The 18,699-nt window shown below is 40.2% G+C and overlaps 2 protein-coding genes across 10 annotated transcripts in view; one reads left to right on the plus strand and one right to left on the minus strand.

The window, feature by feature from the left end:
* The window catches only part of MAPK8 (mitogen-activated protein kinase 8), a 92,130-nt gene extending 81,957 nt beyond the window's left edge, over positions 1–10,173 (plus strand). For 2 of the 3 annotated variants that reach the window (XM_061161986.1, XM_061161985.1), the window contains exon 12: positions 5,660–10,173. In XM_061161986.1, coding sequence (XP_061017969.1) covers positions 5,660–5,805 — 146 coding nt within the window. In that variant the 3' untranslated portion in view covers positions 5,806–10,173. Of the gene's footprint in view, positions 1–5,654 lie in introns of all 3 variants that reach the window. The other variant, XM_061161987.1, reaches the window with a different exon arrangement.
* A 7,795-nt stretch (positions 10,174–17,968) lies between these two features.
* Positions 17,969–18,699, minus strand: part of ARHGAP22 (Rho GTPase activating protein 22) — a 176,160-nt gene continuing 175,429 nt past the window's right edge. For all 7 annotated transcript variants that reach the window (XM_061161988.1, XM_061161990.1, XM_061161989.1 and 4 more), the window contains one exon: positions 17,969–18,509. In XM_061161988.1, coding sequence (XP_061017971.1) covers positions 18,281–18,509 — 229 coding nt within the window. In that variant the 3' untranslated portion in view covers positions 17,969–18,280. The remainder of the gene's footprint in view (positions 18,510–18,699) is intronic.

Here is an 18,699-nt window from a genome sequence, read left to right on the forward strand (position 1 = left end):
TGTACTAATATATCAGTAACTGACTTCATAAAATACGTATCTTCTTCTGTGATACTGACATCCCATTGAAGAACTGAAATTTAAAACCTTTTTTGTTGGTGGTGGTGGTGTTAAAACTGCTGTCAGAAGGTATTCTATCTCTTAAGAATGTTGCTTTGTATGAGTTAAACATTTTCTTTTATCATAAGCTCATATTAACTTTTAGTATTTGTAAAAGCATGAAGAGTTTAAGGGAAAAGTTAGATGACAACATGTACATAGTAAGTACATACCACATGATAGACATAGGTAGTTTTTGTACTTCGTTTTATTAAGCCCCGGAAAACCCTGAGGAAGGGATTGTTGTGCACATTTTACAGATGAGCAAACAGTTTAGAAAAGTTAAATGATATAAGACTACAAATCTTTTGTGTAGAAAAGTGAATACTTGAGGCCATGTTTTTTATCAGTAACTTCAAGAGGGCATGGTTTTTCCAGCATCCAATTTGGTCTCTGGCTGGCAGCAGAGACTTCTGGGGACAAAGATTAGGGAGACATTAAATTTGAGCTGAGTCTTGAAGAATACTGTTTCAACTGATAGGTCTTGAATTAGAGTAAAACTGTGTCATCCTTCTAAAACTCTTACACAATAATTCTAAGAAAAATTTGGATATCATATCTAGCATCTTGTTTATGAAGTAAGGTTTATAACTGTAGTTTCAGGTGCCCAGTTTTTTGTACTGTAAACATATATTTAAATAATTTTTGTAGCTTTCTATGACATTTTTGCTTATATTTTAATTCTTTGTTTTTTAAATCCTTGATCAGAAATGCAACCTTCCAAATTATAATATAGATTCTGTTGAAAATATAAATTGTTTTCAACAGCTTATAGCTACAATTAGTTGTAACAAAGGGTCTGTTATAAATGCTTTTTTTAATAATTGAGTTAATTAATTGGCTTTGTAATTGATATGCAGTAGTCATATAAGTGAATTGTTCATGATGGAGGCTCAAATGGGATTTGAAAAATCCATTATTTAGGAGAGTTTTATACTTTAGCATAATATCCCACCCAGTGGCACATTGTGTCAAATGTTTGAGTAAACTTAATCATCTCATGAGATAGATACAGCAGTTGTATTTGTTCTTAATTTATAAATGAAAAATTTGAATCCTAGACAACCTTAATTTTAGTGACAAAGTAAGTCAGTGAAAGGACAGGACTACAAGTTTCTAGACATTTTCTGGATTCTCAGTGACAGCTTGCAAAGAAGAGTGTTAGTAAATTAATGCTGTAAAAGTACTCCGTTCTTGATTATATGCAAAAACAGAAGAAACAATATTACTCAAAATATCAGGAATTCACAACACTGTTTTGTCTTTAAAAAGTCTTTTGATTTTAAAAAGTAAATATATAATTTAGCCCCCTGGATTTCCTCTTGTCTTTATTTTGGTTTAGGTAATATTAAAATGAGTTTTCATGCCTTTGAGTATGTAGAGAGTAACAGAGAGGGAGGTGATAGGTACCTGAAATTAAAGATATCAGATCCAGAAATTAAAGACTTTGAGATACAGATAAAGATTTTTCCATATTATTGCCATTCAGAGAATTTACTATATTGCTTGAAAGGTCCGAAATAAACAAGTTTTTTTTCCTTAGGTATTTGATTTTCAGATTAAAAAGTTAGCTTTAATTTATGATGCATTTAAAATTTAATTTTTATTAGATTAAAAAATTTGGATAAAATTTGGATAAAAAAATAGAGGCATGAGAAAGTATATGTGATAAAACACTTTTATGATTTGAATGTTTCAGTACAGGTCTTTGAAGCTATCCATGGGATTCTACACCCTTTAGTCAGAAAAGGTGCAGCCTATAGTGTTGTACGAATTGAACTTTTTTTTTTCTGAAGTGATTTTAATCTGTAGATGAAAGACTCTAAATGATACTCAGAATTGAACTTTTAAAAGTTTAGTATCATCATTTCACTGTGACTTGGGTCTAGAATTCTAGGTTATCACATATCTCCTTTTCCTCTCTTCTGTCAGGCCTGGAGTATCCTGTGCACCTCCTTTGCCAGTCCACCTCCCATCACCTGCTCTGTCCCTTGAGGTTCCATTCTTTGTCTCCCAGTCCCTGCCCCCAGCGCCCTAAAGATTTGCCTATTCCAAGTCCCCTAGTTAATTCATTGTTGGACTTGAAGACAAGCTCCCAGAGGACCGTTCATATTTAAATGTTTTATTTCTTATCATTGGACAGAAAGGAGGGATAATTTCAAACACTGAGGTACTGGGTTCTGGAGCAGTGGTTTTCAACTTGCTAAGTTTTAACATCATTGGGTCCCTGAAACTCACCCCTAGAAATTTTTATTACTCAGTTTGAAAACTGTTGCTTTTTATTCCATAAATGTGTTCTTAAGAACTTCTGTATAACTTGCATTATTTAATATACTCAAATTTGGAATGATTCTTATTTAGTGATCATATAGTTCAAAAGCTCTTATCTATTGCATGAGTCATATTCCCCGCCCCATAATGTTATTCCTTCTTCCTGACCCAGTCTCACTGTGAGAATTCTTCTGTAGGTTAAGTATTCCTATTACTTTTTAAAATCCAGGAAATGCTTGTTAGGCTATACTTTTGGTAAAGGAAAAGAGTCTCCCTTTCTTTTATCTCTTTATTAAGTCCATATGTACATTTATCAAGTACTTATTAGAACTGAAATAACAAGACCTGAGTTTACCTATCAAGAGCCTTTGTGTGGCTCTGGCAAGTCATGTAACCAAATGGGGCAGTTGGACCAAGAATCCTTTGAATTAAAATGATTTTAATCTTTGTCGTGGCTTTTGCTTTAAAACAGGATGTATCAGAAGGATGGTTTGTACTTTACAGTGAGAAGATATCATGAAGCATTTTTTATTAGGGTAGTAGTTTTATAAAAAAATTTTATTGAAGTATAATTGATTTACAATGTTGTGTTTCTGGTGTACAGCAAAGTGATTCAGTTATACATGTGTACAGTAGTTTGCTTTTGCTAATCTCATAGTCCCAGTCCAACCCTCCCTCACCCCTCCTGTTTGGCCAACCACCAGTCTGTTCTCTATGTGAGTCTTTTTCTATTTCATAGATAAATTCATTTGTCGTATTTCAGAGTCCACATATAAGTGATATCATATGGTAGTTGTTTTTCTGACTTAGAACAACAGGCCATTCATATTGCTGCAGTTCACACTGTTATTTTTATGGCTGAGTAGTATTCCAAGGTGTGTGTGTGTGTGTGTGTGTGTGTGTGTGTGTGTGTGTGTGTGTACACCACATCTTCTGTATCCATTGATCTGTTATTGGACATACAGGCTGCTTCTGTGTCTTGGCTGTTATGAATAGTGCTGCAATGAATGCTGGTGTGCATGTATCTTTGCAGATTTTAGTTTTGTCTGGATATATGCCTAGGAGTGGGATTGATGGATCATATGGCAGTTTTCTTTTTAGTTTTTTGAGGAACCTCAAAACTTTTCATGCAAAGATGGCACAGTAAAGGACAGAAATGGTATGGACCTAACAGAAGCGGAAGATATTAAGAAGAGGTGGCAAGAATACATAGAAGAACTGTACAAGAAAGATCTTCATGACCCAGATAATCACAGTGGTGTGATCACTTACCTAGAGCCAGACATCCTGGAACGTGAAGTCGAGTGGGCCTTAGGAAGCATCACTATGAAAAAAAGCTAGTGGAGGTAATGGCATTCTAGTTGAGCTATTTCACATCCTAAAAGACGATGCTGTGAAAGTGCTGCACTCAATATGCCAACAAATTTGGAGGACTCAGCAGTGGCCACAGGACTGGAAAGGATCAGTTTTCATTCCAATCCCAAAGAAAGGCAATGCCATAGAATGCTCAAACTACCACACAGTTGCACTCATCTCACACGCTAGTAAAGTAATGCTCAAAATTCTCCAAACCAGACTTCAGCAGTATGTGAACCGTGAACTTCAGATGTTCAAGCTGGATTTTAAAAAGGCAGAGGAACCAGAGATCAAATGGTCAATATCCGTTGGATCATTGAAAAAGCAAGAGAGTTCCAGAAAAACATCTTCTGCTTTATTGACTATGCCAAAGCCTTTGACTGTGTGGACCACAACAAACTGTGGAAAATTCTGAAAAAGGAATACCAGACCACCTGACCTGCCTCCTGAAAAATCTGTATGCACGTCAAGAAGCAACAGTTAGCACTGGATATGGAACAACATATAGTTCCAAATACAGAAAGGAGTGTGTCAAGATTGTGTATTGTCACCCTTATTTAACTTACATGCAGAGTACATCATGAAAAATGCTGGGCTGGATGAAGCACAAGCTGGAATCAAGACTGCTGGGAGAAATGTCAACCTCAGATATGCAGATGACACCACCCTTAAGCAGAAAGCGAAGAAGAACTAATGAGCCTCTTGATGAAAGTGAAAGAGAGTGAAAAAGTGGCTTAAAACTCAGCATTCAGAAAACTTAGATCATGGCATCTGGTCCCATCACTTTATGGCAAATAGATGGGGAAACTGACAGACTTTATTTTCTTGGGCTCCAAAATCATTGCAGATGGTGACTGCACCCATGAAATTAAAAGACGCTTGCTCCTTGGAAGAAAAGTTATGGCCAACCTAGACAGCTAATTAAAAAGCAGAGACATTACTTTGCCAACAAAGGTCCATCTAGTTAAAGCCTTGGTTTTTCCAGTAGTCATGTATGGATGTGAAAGTTGGACTATAAAGAAAGCTGAGAACAGAAGAATTGATGTTTTTGAACTGTGGTGTTGGAGAAGACCCTTGAGAGTCCCTTGGACTGCAAGGAGATCCAACCAGTCCATCCTAAAGGAAATCAGTCCTGAATATACATTGGAAAAACTGATGCTGAAGCTGAAACTCCCAATACTTTGGCCACCTGATGCAAAGAACTGACTCACTGGAAAAGACCCTGATGCTGGGAAAGATTGAAGGTGGGAGGAGAAGGGGACAACAGAGGATGAGATGGTTAGATGGCATCACCGACTTAATGGACTTGAGTTTGAGTAAACTCTGAGAGTTGGTGATGGACAGGGAAGCCTGGCATGCTGCAGCCCATGGGGTCGCAAAGAGTCGGACATGACTGAGCAACTGAACTGAATGGCAGTTTTCGTTTTAGTTTTTGAGGAACCTCCATACTCTTTTCTATAGTGGCTGCACCAGTTTACATTTATTAGGGCTGTAGTTTTTTAACTGTTTGAGTCATGCATCCCTTGAAATCCTCTCTACAACAAAAATTCAGTACAGACAGTTTTGCATGTATTATCAGTATTATTCACACACAATCTGAAGCCAGTTCATGAATCTTGCTGTAGGACTGTTTCTAAATATGGCTTGGAGTTGACAGTTTCTGTCTTGAATAATTCTTGTCTGAAATTGAAAAATTAGTAGAAAGGGCAGGACTCCAGGTTTCCAGACATTTTCCAAATTCTCACCTCATAGCTTGCAGTGAAAAGTGTTTGTAAGTTAGTGTTGTGTTGTATATCATTTGTGATTATTTTTAGTGAGCCTTTTAAAACCAAAAGGAAAAATACTGACCACTGGAGGTAGTCAGTACAGTACAAGTAGCTCGATCTGCAACTCTGTCTGCAACTGATTTGCTGTTTTGTTTCTCATAGCACAGGTGCAGCAGTGATCAATGGCTCTCAGCATCCATCATCATCATCATCTGTCAATGATGTGTCTTCAATGTCAACAGATCCGACTTTGGCCTCGGATACAGACAGCAGTCTAGAAGCATCAGCTGGGCCTCTGGGCTGCTGTAGATGACTACTTGGGCCTCGGGGGGGTGGGAGGGATGGGGAGTTGTTTAGTCATTGATAGAACTACTTTGAAAACAATTCAGTGGTCTTATTTTTGAGTGATTTTTCAAAAATGTAGAATTCATTTTGTAGTAAAGTAGTTTATTTTTTTTAATTTCAAGTGATGTAATTTAAAACTTAAGTTGTGTTTTAAAACAGCAACAGAACTGTGTATTTTTGCTGTAATTAACTGTATAATGTAAACCTAATTATTTTATCATGGTTTAAAACTTTTGCATATTTGCTTTATCTTATGCTGCTGATTTTTTTTTTACTGAATTTGTAAGATTTTGTTTATCAAAGCAACTATTATGTGGTGACTTGCCTATATCATGAATTATTTAAGATTTTATAGTTTTTTTATTAGAATTTATTTCAAATGTTTTGTTCATGATGCTATCCTTTAGGGTTATGTGCTTATCAATGAAATAACCCCAGAGGAGTGAGGGAAAATAACCTGTAGCCAGTTATATTCAGGAATAACTACTGTAAATGATGAACGTGTTTTTTAAAAAAAAAAAAAAAAAAAACCTCCAATATTTGCTACTTGCCAATTCTAATTTAGTTACATACAATTGATAGGTAATCCTATGTGAATTTTGGCAAAAGCCCCATCGTCTAAATGGCAGAATAACTCAGAGCATGTCTTTGAAAGTGTTGGGCGTCTACCACCACCTTCCTATCCCCATATCCACCCACCAACAGTACAGTAAGAGAATATGGTGTTTTCTGCAAATTTGTGGCATGCTCAAAGCTTATGATCACATAAAGTCAAGAGGATACTTCATGAATAATACATTTCAGTGCAAATAAACAGATGGTTCACCTTTACTAGCTATGAGCCTGTTTTTGTATACACTGAGTTAATCTACTCAGGCTGTAGGTCCTAGCAATGATCTAGAGTCTGGTCTTTCTCTTTCCTACAGCCTCGGGCCCTTGGACCTATTCAGTTTCCTGTTAGAGTGTCAGTCAGTTGAGCACCAGTTCTCAGGGTGTTTCTGGCCATTTGATTCTACCTGTGGCATAATCATATTTATACTAGCTGTTGGGAGGTTCCAAAGCCTACTTAGATTTCTGTAGGTGATGTATAAAATGAGCAATATACCGTTCATCTGAAAATAGTAGCACACAGCCATATATAGGATATCATTTTCTAAGGACTGTTTCTTCATATTGAGCAGAGCAGGCATAAGTGGTAGTTATTTAGTCTGAGTCTTTCATTTTTTTAAATACCTGATTTTCAATAAAACACACGATGTGGATGTTGAATAGTGTAAGAATGGTGCTGCTCCTGACAGTTGTATGTTAATTGTTTACATTTTATATCTGCAAAATTATTTCTCTATAACAGAATTTTTCTTAAGTAAAATGTCATTGAAGTCTCATTATCTCTGAAATATGTTGTCTGTAATGCCGCAGGCACTTTTTATTATTTTTGGAACAAGAGGGATTTCTTGTAATGAACTGGGAAATGCATACTTAAAAAGTTCTAGGCAGAAAGCCCAATGGAATTAATGACCAGCAGGAGTAGGAACTGGTGCGATTTAACGTATGGCATATGAAAGTCCACTTGGCATGGTATTCATGTATTCAGTGCAAAATTCCTTTTGAATAAGGTATTTTAGGTCATTGTTAATGTGCAATATTTAGGATCAAAATACATTAACAGCCATTTTATATGCTTTGAAATAGTAAGATTGTTTTTGATTGTTTAAGCCATGATTTCCAGCCTCTTTTGAAGTGGCAGTCTTTTTATTAATTCCTTTTCCACTCATATGACAGGGTGCATTAATTTTATTAGGCAAAATAAAGTTTTGAGGCTATAACACCTCTTGAATTGTAGAAATAGGATTGGATTTGCAGTTTCAGTTGAGCACGAATGTGTTAAGTTTTTATTAGCTTGACAGTTAACTAGCTTTATTTCTATAGAATAGATTATTTCACTATTGCACTTTAACAACTGACATGCTCCCAAAAGATTCCCTTCATTTTGTGTTTCCTTGCTGATAAGCCATCTCTTAGTACAGGTGTTGGTTAAGCAAGGAAAACCAGGTGTTTAACAGTATCATTTATTGTAAATGCCAGCTCCACTTGCCAGCCAGCATGTTTCAGTTGATTCAGAGAAAACAAAACTTAATAGTCATGTAGAAAGATACATCCTGAAAACAAAGTCTGTTTAAGTGTTGCGTGCCCAGGGTTTTTAAAATGCAGTATCTCAATACTACTTTCCCTCTTCTCTTAACTGTGTTAAATAAACTAAAGATGGGCTAGTTCTTTTTATTTTTAGAAGTTTTTGAACCTTTAAAACATCTTAAACACTTTTCAAAGAAATGGAAATAAGATTTCTGTCAAGCAGTACTTATGTAAAACCACCTTGCTTATCTTATAACTGGATTTTCAACTTTATATACTTTATATACCCATGGTCTTACTGTCAGAAAATTATTTAGACTTAAGATTTATTATTCAGTGTTATAGGTTAGGAAAGTAATTCTTTCTGTGTATTTCTTCCTGGTTACTATTCTGTTACCCTCTAATATAAACTGACCATTTATTAAATGATTGTATTGTTGGGATTGCTTAATTATAATAGACATAAATAGAGCATCTCAACGCTCTCATTCCGTTTGCTGAACAGTTCTCATTTTGTTACACACCCTCAGCCGCTGATTGTTCCTGGTATGCACGCCCTATGTTGGTAAAGGCACAGTGTATTCACACCAGACTTCCTAAGAGAAATACCAGCCTCTTAAATGAGAAGGCTATCACACAACCCCCTTAATAGCAAGAAGCTTGATTGCATGTAAAACAGACTTTCCCATAAGCCCTTTTGTTATTTTTTTCCATGCTGATCCTATTGTGTTGTCTAAAAAGGTGAAGGTGAAGAGGATGTGGACATCTGATAGTGCAATCAGCAGCAGGCGAATGAAGCCCTTTGAGGTTACAGATAAGACTTGGTATATACTATCGGCCAGTATGTGCTACACTATGAAGATGTAACTACTCATTGTTGCCTAGACATAAGCCTGTACAACATTTTGAGGTAAAAACATAGTCTATTTTCAAAAATACTGTTGTAGGTTGTTTGTGAGTGTTGTTCATTAGTCACACATTAGCTGTAGAGTGAATGCATGACGCCCCGTGACCCCAGGATACTTGCCAGTAGGAAAACCAGACACCATTGTTCTGTCATTAGCAGCCCTCTTAAGTGTTGCCTCTGGATCCTTGACATTTCAGTATACATTGTGTTTCTACTGATCTCTCTTAGGTTTTTCCTGAGTCAGAGGAAACTAATTTTTCCTGAATAGCATGAAAGATGAAGGGGTAAAGGGCATTGAAGCAGAAATGTATAGTTTGGGGTATGATTAAAATACTGGTAAGGAAAAAAATGTCCTAATTAGTTTCAAACTAACTTGCTCTTAGTTAAGTGCTCTTAAGGAGAGTCTAGTAAGAGTAACACTTTCTGGCCATTTCTGATTTAGATTCTCTTCATTACAGAAACTTATGAGAAATATTACCTGTGGATTAGTTTTGCACAATGTTCTATTCTCACAGTAACTTACAAATTAAACTAGGTTTTTATTGAACTACCTCACACTAATTTTCTATGCTTTCCCAAGTAAGCAGTTGCCCTTACTGTTAGATCTTCACTGCGTGTGAATTATGTGTGTTAAGTACTTTATAGCCAGTGTCAACACTATACCAATAAGTATGTAAAATATATACCTTGCATCAGTAAGAGAGACTCACCTGTAAAATCTTTCACTATGTATCTTAGAAAATTGTGTTAGATATGCTCGTTGGACATTATTACTGTCTGTTTTTGTAAGTAGAAACCTGCTCGTGATATCAGTCCATTCTTTACATTTTACAAAAGGAATAAATCTTAGTAAATTTTACGAAGAAATAAATTACTTTTGTAGGCCCGATATTTGGTATATTTTTGAGAAGCTCTTAATCTTTTAGCCGAATGATGAAGTTAAAACTGAACTAGCTGTCTACCTGGACTGTGACATCTATTTTCTCATAGTTTATCCTGTTCAACAGGTTTTGAAACCTGAAACCTAAGTATGATAATTGACATTTGCTTTTCTCCCTGTATGATGCCATTCCTTCTTCATTCCTCTCCCTTCCCTGTGTTCCGTTCCCTCTCCTCTCCCCTCCTCTAGACAAAACAAAATGGGGCACTTTGTAGGGAATGCTGAGATAATTATTGTGGTTTTTAATCATTCATGCCCTAGTCATTAAACATGCACCACTGGAATGTAAACAATGTTATCTTAGTATGTTAATTGGTTATAATATTTTAAATAAAAAAGAAAAAAGTGATATGAAAATTACGAAATTAAGAGTTTTTCATTGAAAACAAAATACAAATTTTTGGTAAAAAGTTTTTCTGGGCAGGTGTCAGATTTCCTATGGATTTGGGATTAAAGGGATACTAGGGCAAGTCTCTTAGATTTGGATTTTATATAAATTGTGAAAAGGCTAAACTATCACCCTGGTTTTCTGACTTACCTACTCTTTTCTGATGTTTGAACTTGCTAGAGAAACATTATCTTAAGAAAGGAATTTGCTTCAATGCCCTTAACCTAGTTCTTGGTGACCATGTGAGGCAGAAGTCACATGGACAGCAGATCACTTGACAAGAAGTATTTTAAAAGGATCTGTTTCAAAACCAACCAGGGATTTCAGCTCAGTGCATTTCCAGCTTTGCCAGGCAAGTGTTCTCTTTGCCTATACCATGCAGGCCAACAGGCTTATTCATTGCATACATCCAGTCTGTTGACACTCCTCTATCTTGCTCAACTCTTGCTCCAGATAACCCTCATATCCACAAGCTCACACCCCTCCTCACCTGCACTCACACTTGCCGGTTCTGAGGAAAGGACAGGCAAGGCCAAGTATCCACCTGACCACTACTGCTCTGCTGGCTGATGTGGTTGCCAACCTGATGCTCTCTGTCTCATCACAGTCATTGGAGAGACCCCTGGTGACAGACTGGATGGCAAGAGCAGACAACCATGTTGAGTGTTGAGTTAATTTCCACTCAATCATAATACCCTAGTGACACCAAATAAAATGAAGTAGTTCTTGTTAATTGAGGCATTAGATTTATTTTAGTACTGCTCCTTAAAAGATCATTGACTGTGTTATTGAAAGTTGTTTTGTATTGATTTTGTGGATTGAGTTTTGTTTTTTTGTTTTTAGCTTTTATAGCAGTATGTCTGGACTTGATTTGAAATTAAAGGATAACTTCAAATACATTCTGTCAAGTTAGACTTCTGACATAATTAATTTACCATATCCTGTTGTCTCTTTCTCTGCTTTCATGATTAGTAACGTATTTCATTTAATTCCATCAGTGTGTGCATATATGTCTGAGACCCTGTGTTAGAAGCTGGACATGAGGAGAGATCTTAAAATGATGAGTTTCGAGTCTAGTAAGCCTGATCGAAATAAGTTTTGTATGGAGGAGCAAAGACCATGCTGAAGGAACACAGGGAACGACTGATTCGAGGAAATGAGGGTTTTGCAGAAGAAGCATTTTTTAAGGAAGGTTTGGAGAAAAGGGCATTCCCAGGTAAAGGGAATGAGAAGTGAAGAATGGCCTAGTGGGGTATGACTGTAAAGAGAGAATGTGATGGGAGGTAAGACTGAAAAGTTGAATATCAGAAGTAAAGCATTTTGAAGAACTTGTCATCATTTTAAAAGCAGTAGGAACTACTGGTTTGTGAATGGAGTTAATATGAACAGACTTAGAATAACTGACAGTGGGTGTGGGTCTGCTAAGAGTGGAGGCATGGAGATTGGGAAGCCGGGGATACTCAGTTGAGAGAACTGAGGTCCTCTCTGCATATTGAGAATGGAAAATTGGGGATTCAGATTGCCATCACATAAGTGAAGTTGCCAAGATTAGCATTTGGGGCCAGCTGGTCAGCACACAAGAGGTTCAGGGAGAGTACATTGGATGTATTTTACAGTTGGTACATCACAGTTCATGACAGAACACACTTCAGGTATGGCATTAACTTGCCATTTAGTATTCCAGGAGTGGAAGAAAAGGAAAGATTGCTACCTAATTACCTGTCAGCCTCTGTCCTCACAGTCTGTTCCTAGTGAAGTCTGCATCATTTGCTTGTGTGGCCTGTGCACCATTTTCATTAGTGTCATTTTGTAGACAGAGGGAAAAGATAGGGGATTCCTGTTGGACGTAACATAAATAAGACTTCTGGAGTTACCTGAACATGTAGGGGCGTAGTTCTGATTGCTGAATATTGAGTGAGTGGTAAAGCAGCAGTGAAAAGTACTTTCAAAAAGTTGGCAGGAAATACAAAGAATTAGGACAATGTCTTGAGAGACAAAGGGTAGACTGAGGGGTCAGAACAAGTTAAAAGGGAGAATTCAAAAGCACATGTGACAGACATGTGAGACACGGTCTCTTGATGAGACACGGTTCTGGAGAGGGTGGGTTCTACCGAGTCCTATGGATCCAGACTAGCCTGAGCTCCAGATGGAGAGTTTGGTAATCTTGGACAAATCTCAGCTTTGCCAAGCCTGGAGTTGCTTCATCTGTCACAGGATGGGAGATAAGTCTTTCACAGGGCTGTGGAAATGATTGACTGTGTGTACTTCTATCAGGATAATCCATGTAAAGCAAATATAACTGTTGACTTTAGCCATGGAAAGGAATAGAAATGGTTTAAGATAATGGGGAAATATTGAAGTGAAAGGGAGGAATTTTGTGTGGCCTCCCATTTGAGACCTTAAATACATGCTGATCCCCAAGTCATCCTTTTTATCCCCAGTAGTCTCAATCTTCATGTGGTTGGTAAGAATAATTCTCACTTGAGAGAAATGCCTCAATATCAGTATTGACTGAGGATTTTTTTTTTAATTTTCTGAGAAGTGGACAGTTAAACATTGTTTTGATTCTTTTGCTATTTTTGTGTATCATTCCTGCCATTCAGTTCATTCCAGCTGAGCCTCCTCCATGACATATACTTTACATCTTTGTGCACATTACTCCTGCCACTTGTTCATTTGAAGTCTTCATTGCTGAAGGCCCGATCTGATCGTTTCTCCTCTGATAAACCTTCTCTGCAAGGACTTTTTCTTTCTTGTCCCTATTGCATGTTTCCTTACTCTGTTCATTTGTTCACACACTCCCCGTTTTGTTCTGTAAGACAGCAGTGTGCTTTATGTCTCTCCTGTTCTGTGAGGGCATCCTGTGTGCTTATCTTCTACTGGTGCTTCAGCCCGGAATCCTTTGAATGGAAGTGTGTGTTCACAGTGATTGGGAAGTAGGCATTCAATAAATGTTGGTCTGGATAAGTTACTGATGAGGACCTGTCTTCCATACCGTTTCTATCCTCTGAGATTCAGTATTCACTGCTTTCAAGATCTGGCATAAGGAAACTTTCCATGCAGCACTATGAAATTGCTGTAGTAATGTGAGCGTATGCTGACAGCAGACACCTGAAGTTGAATCTGGGCTTCACACTGGTTGCCGCACCTACAGCAGTTTGGGTAAACTCTTTATGGCTCTGTTTTCTCAGAAGGAGTCAGAGGGAGAAGGTGGTCCTGATACAGTCCCTCCATTCATTATCAGCTGCCTTGAAGAACTAAGTACCAAATCCTCCACCAGGAGCAGTAACGAATGGGATACAGGTGAAGCAAATAATGAGGTAGGTCATGCTCCAGGGTGTTACTAAGAAGGGAACTAGGAAGATACCAGGAGACCACTGAAGGAGGCCAGAAAGGGATGGGCAAGGGAGAGGGGGCAGACCATGCCACTGAAGTGGTTATCATGCCCCCACCCTGCCTGAAATCCTTCAAGGTCTCAGTACCTAGTAGCGATTGCTAAAGTTCGTTGCACAGAATGCTAGTTCTGTGTTGAGTTAGTAGCAATATTCCTGGAGAGCTTACTCCATGCCGGGCATTAAGTGCTGTGAGTATATGAGCTCAGAGTTTTTATAACAACTTTATGAGGTAAGAACTGTTACTCTTCCCTCTTAGGTGGTCACCCTGAGGCACAGAGATGCTGAGCAAGTTGCTCAGAGCTACACAACCGTGTGGTGGGGCCAGGATCGGAATCTGGATAATCTGCCTCCAGTTTTCACTCTGTGACCACTGTGCTCAACTGCCTAAGAAGTCTCATGTGAAAAAAGGGGGGTTTTGTGTTCAAATAAATTTGGGGGCTGCTAATTAAAGGTAAGCACGTTCGTCGTTTTTCAAGGATCCTCTGACTTCGGTATGCATTTCCATAAACCTACCTCAACCATGTCCCTGTCTTACCTCTTCTCTTTGAACCCAGCCCTTCTACTTTTCCTTGTCTTTTTTCTTTTTTTCAGAATCACCTCTCCTCATTATGACACGCTCTTTTCTTCCTCACCAGTCTTCCCCTCTGCTGGATCACTCTTGGCAGCACACAAGTGTGCTCTAGTAATCCCCAGTAAAAGCTCTCCTTTGCCCTCTCCACTCCACCACCCTGTTTGTCTGCTTCTAGCTTCATCTGCACTTCTGGAAAGACTGGTCTGGGCACAGGGTCTTCTCTTCACCTCTCATTCAGTCTTCAGTCGGTTCCTGCTAGCTTCTGGCCTGACCCTGTACTCCACTTGGCCTGGACCACACCGATAGTTCCCTGACTAGTTTCCCTGCTGCTATTCCTTCTGTGGGCAAATTGAGCCACTGTCCAGCAGTGGCCAGAGTCACCTTCCTTGTTGAATGCAAGCCAATTCATGTCCATTTATTTAAAGCCCTTGAATGCTTTCCAGTATCCCTAAATAAAAGTAACTCTACCATAAGCAACAGGGACCTACAGGGACCTACAGCCAGTCCCTGCCTGGCTCTGGCCCTGTCCATCTCCCATGCCAGCAAGGGCACTGGCACTCATGCAGAGTTCTGCCTGGATCTGTCTAACTGAATCACTGCCCCTTGCTGTCCTTCAGTCTTAGTTTCATCACACAGTGTCTCATATATATGAGCTCCCAGCTAAGTAAACACGACAGCTATCCCACACTGCTGCTGCTGCCTCCTCTTGCTGCCCCTTTGTGGTGGAGCTGTGTAAGGATGGTGGGAGAACTCTCCGGGGGGTTGGGGCCCTGCTCAGGAGGGAGGGGATATTGTTACTGACTCCATTTATTGCCCACAGATTGGAGCGCCTGGTTACCTGGACTCTAAAGTCCTTTTACTGTGTGGAGTGAACACAGTTCTTACCTGGTCCATTATTCTACCAGCCAGGCAAAACAAGGAATATCTCTTCCTCTGTTTCTGTCTTTGCCTCTGTCTCTTTCATATACACACATTCTTAAAATTGTATTCTAACATGGGGCATTTGCCAGTCTTTGTAAAAGTAAGCCAACTCATTTTTTTTTTCAGTGTAAGACTTAAAATTTCCAGTTTTTTCTTTAGAGTCAAACACAAATTTTAAAACAATTTTAAAAATTTAAAAAGTAGTTTGAGAGCAGAATCCTAGAGTTTTTCCACCATTGTATGTTTGATTCATCGATAATTTGACAATTTATTCTTAGTAAGTTGTGGTTACTGAATCTTTCTAAAGCATTCATGTAGGTTTTCAAAAAATTGATTCCCTATCTTTTCACATTTATAATTCATTGATTTACTTAATATTATTTTTTTCAAATTTAATAATTTACTATTAATCCCTTAATCTCTAAACTTTGATTACAGAGTTTAGCGGCAGGCTTCAAAAGGCCTTTGAAAGCTAAATTTTTTGTATATGTGGTTATTTTTCTTCTTCAGTGGGTCTATAGCTTTCATCAGATTCTCAAATTTATTTTTTTAATTAAAGTATATAGTTGACTTACAGTGTCGTGTTAATTACTGCTGTACGGCTGAGTGGTTCAGTTGTACATATATATGTATATATATATTCTTTTCCATTATGTCTTCTCATAGGATATTCAATATAGTTTTTTGTGTTATGCACTAGAACATTGTTGTTTATCTATCTTCTATATAAAAGCTCACATCTGCTAACTCCAACCTCTCACTCCATTCCTCCCCCAATCCCCTCCCTCCTCAACTACCAGTCTATTCTGTGTCTGTGATTCTGTTTCTGTTTCATAGATGAGAGGTTCATTTGTCATATTTTAGATTCCACTAAGTGGATATCACTAAGTGATATCATATGATATTTGTCATTCTGACTTCACTTAGTATGATAATCTCTAGTTGCATCAGTGTACTTAGTATTAAAAGATGTCATTACAATAATAGGAATAAGTTGAATCCCCAGGTTTGGGAACTAAATGTAACTAAACTGGGGAGAACGTGGTGGATGGGGACAGGGTACTGGGCCAGAGCCCCTCAGTCTCAGTGTGATTTACAGGCAGAGGTCAGGATGTTTTACAAACAAAATGGAGAGTGCCGATTAAATGGAAATTGGAGGACAGAATAGCTACTGAGTACTGCCTAATTTTGAGAAAAATTGCATTTGCAGGTCTTAAGTTTTGCCAGCAGGTGGCAGTGCGGCTCAGAAGCTGGTTTGGGCCAAGGACTTGGCCAAAAGCTGAGCCTTTGCCACTACTAATGGCTAAGACAGATGGTGTCCCTGTCATCATGTCGAGCCCCTTTGGTCATTTCTGCTCCTTTCATAGCCTGGCAGCATTTTTTCTCTAGGTCAAAGTTAGCAGAACTGAGGACCATAAAATACACTGGGGTTCTCACCTATCTCTTCCTGGGCTCAGCTTCTCCACTGAACAGGGGAGCATGTGGTTAATTCCTGTGTTACTGAGTTGTTGTGAGCAATCAGTCACTTCACACTACTTTCTTTCTCCTTGAACAGGAGGAGGAGGGCAATATTTTTCCCCGTGGGAAAGCTGGTCACCCACACTGCTATGATAGCAATGGGCCTGGGAGCAGATGCAGGTAGTGCTGTCCACCGACCCCACCCCTCGGGATCCCCCCAGAGAATTCTGACCGCTGATGCTGCTGAGGGCCCTCGGCAGGCACCTCTCCTCTTGGCTGGTGAGGCCCGCAGTGACCTGGCTGAGGGCCAGTCATCAGCCTCCTCACTGCCGCTGGAGTTGCTAGTCAGCCTGGGCCTGTGGGCTTGCACCTTAACGATGGAGAGCCAGCACTTCTGGGAGCACCAGCACCCTGCCATTTAGAGCATTGCTGTGATAGTTTATACCTGACTCCAGGGTAGATGGGTAGCTGGCCTGAGTGATTTCTCTAGAGACGGTAGTCAGAAATCAGGGCACTTTGGTGACCCCACTCCCCCCAAAACTATTGCAGTTGGCTGCTGAGGATAGTGAAGAGTGACAGGGAAGTATACCGTGAGCAGGAGCAAGTGAAGGGAATGGTGCCTGCACTGCCTGCTCTCCAGACACCAGTCCCCTCTGCTCAGAGGTGGCTGCTTTGGTGCCCCTGAAGGCCCATCCTGAGGAACTCAGGCCCAGGCCCGGGCTGAGTGGGAAAGGCTTGCTTGAAGGAACTGCCTCCATGGAGCCTTGGGGATGAACTGGAGGACGGAGATAAGCAGGTAGGGAAGGGAGAGGGATTGGCACCAGCTCGAGGGGAATCTGCAAAGGAGGTGGGCACAGCTGAGGTGTGGCACCTGGAGGACAGAGAACAGGCACTGGCCATCACTCGGGCGCCCCCCTCTCCATTACAGAGCCATGCCTCATCACCCTGCACATAACGGGCTCACCTCTCAGTCATGCCTTGTCACCCTGCACAAACCTGGGGGGCAGAAGCAGGGAGTGCAGCACCCCTGCTGAGCTATGACTCACAGCTTCTGGCTCTGCAGCAGAGCTGGGGCCGGGGCCACACAAAGGACAGCAGGTTACAGTAGAAGGCCTGAGAGAAATTCCGGATAGATAACAGCTGCAAAGGTCCAAGTGGCTAGAGGGGGAGCAAGCAGTGAGGAAAACCATCCTGCCTTGAGCACAGGAGATCGAGCACACAGATGTGCCTAAGTCAGCTTCAGTGACCGTGATAACACTGGGTGCTCTCAGGGAGCTCTGCCACCCACTTCTCAAGGCTCCTCCATGCCATTCCACCCATGGGACACCTGGAGGACTTCCAACCCTGTGAGAAATAGAAGAGGTCACTTGGTACCCTCCCTCTGCATGACCATAAAGGAGTCAGGCACCCAGGCATCATGCTTTGAGAGCACATTTAATAAAGAATGCAGAAAGTTCCTGGTGGGCTACTCAGATCCCATGTGCCATCTATTTTAATGGTCATGGGACTGCCGCTTTGATGCCTGCCACACCTTGCACGGTCGGAGCAGCCTCCAGATCCCGAGTGGGGCTCGGGCTCCTGCCAGGGTGTCAGGACTGCTTTCTCCAGCCCGGGCCGGCTCTCCTGGCACCACTGAAGCCCAGGTCCAGCTGCAGAGGCTCTGGCTCCTCTTGAGACTGTGGAAGGCTGGGAGGACAAGCATGCAGCAGAAACGAACTCTGCTGGTTCCTTTACTTCAACTCTCTGGCACCTTTTGCCCCAACAGTCAAGCTTCCCAGGGTTGAAAAAAACTCCTCCATTTCTCTCTGCAGCAGCTGGTTCCTCTTTTCTGCATCTTCCCGTGCCCGCTCCGAGTTCCTCAGCTTTATTTCCAGCATTGTGTACTTTTTCTTCTCTTGATCTAGTTCTTCTTCTAGCCGTGACATTCGTTTCCTCAGGTCGGCACTACCTTCTTCGAGTCTTAAAAAATCAAAGAAGAAAGACACCATTTTAGACTTGGGCTGAGGTTTGCAAGCAAGCTCCACTGTTGGCAGACACTTGATGGGGTAAAGTAGCCGTTCAGACCTGATAGCAAAGGGGAAGGATGCTGTGGATTCAGACCTGGTGCCAGGTGAGGCTTCACAGACTGCATATCCTCACAAGACTCTGG

Source organism: Dama dama, chromosome 15 (assembly GCF_033118175.1).
Source record: "Dama dama isolate Ldn47 chromosome 15, ASM3311817v1, whole genome shotgun sequence".
Classification (NCBI taxonomy): Eukaryota; Metazoa; Chordata; class Mammalia; order Artiodactyla; family Cervidae; genus Dama; species Dama dama.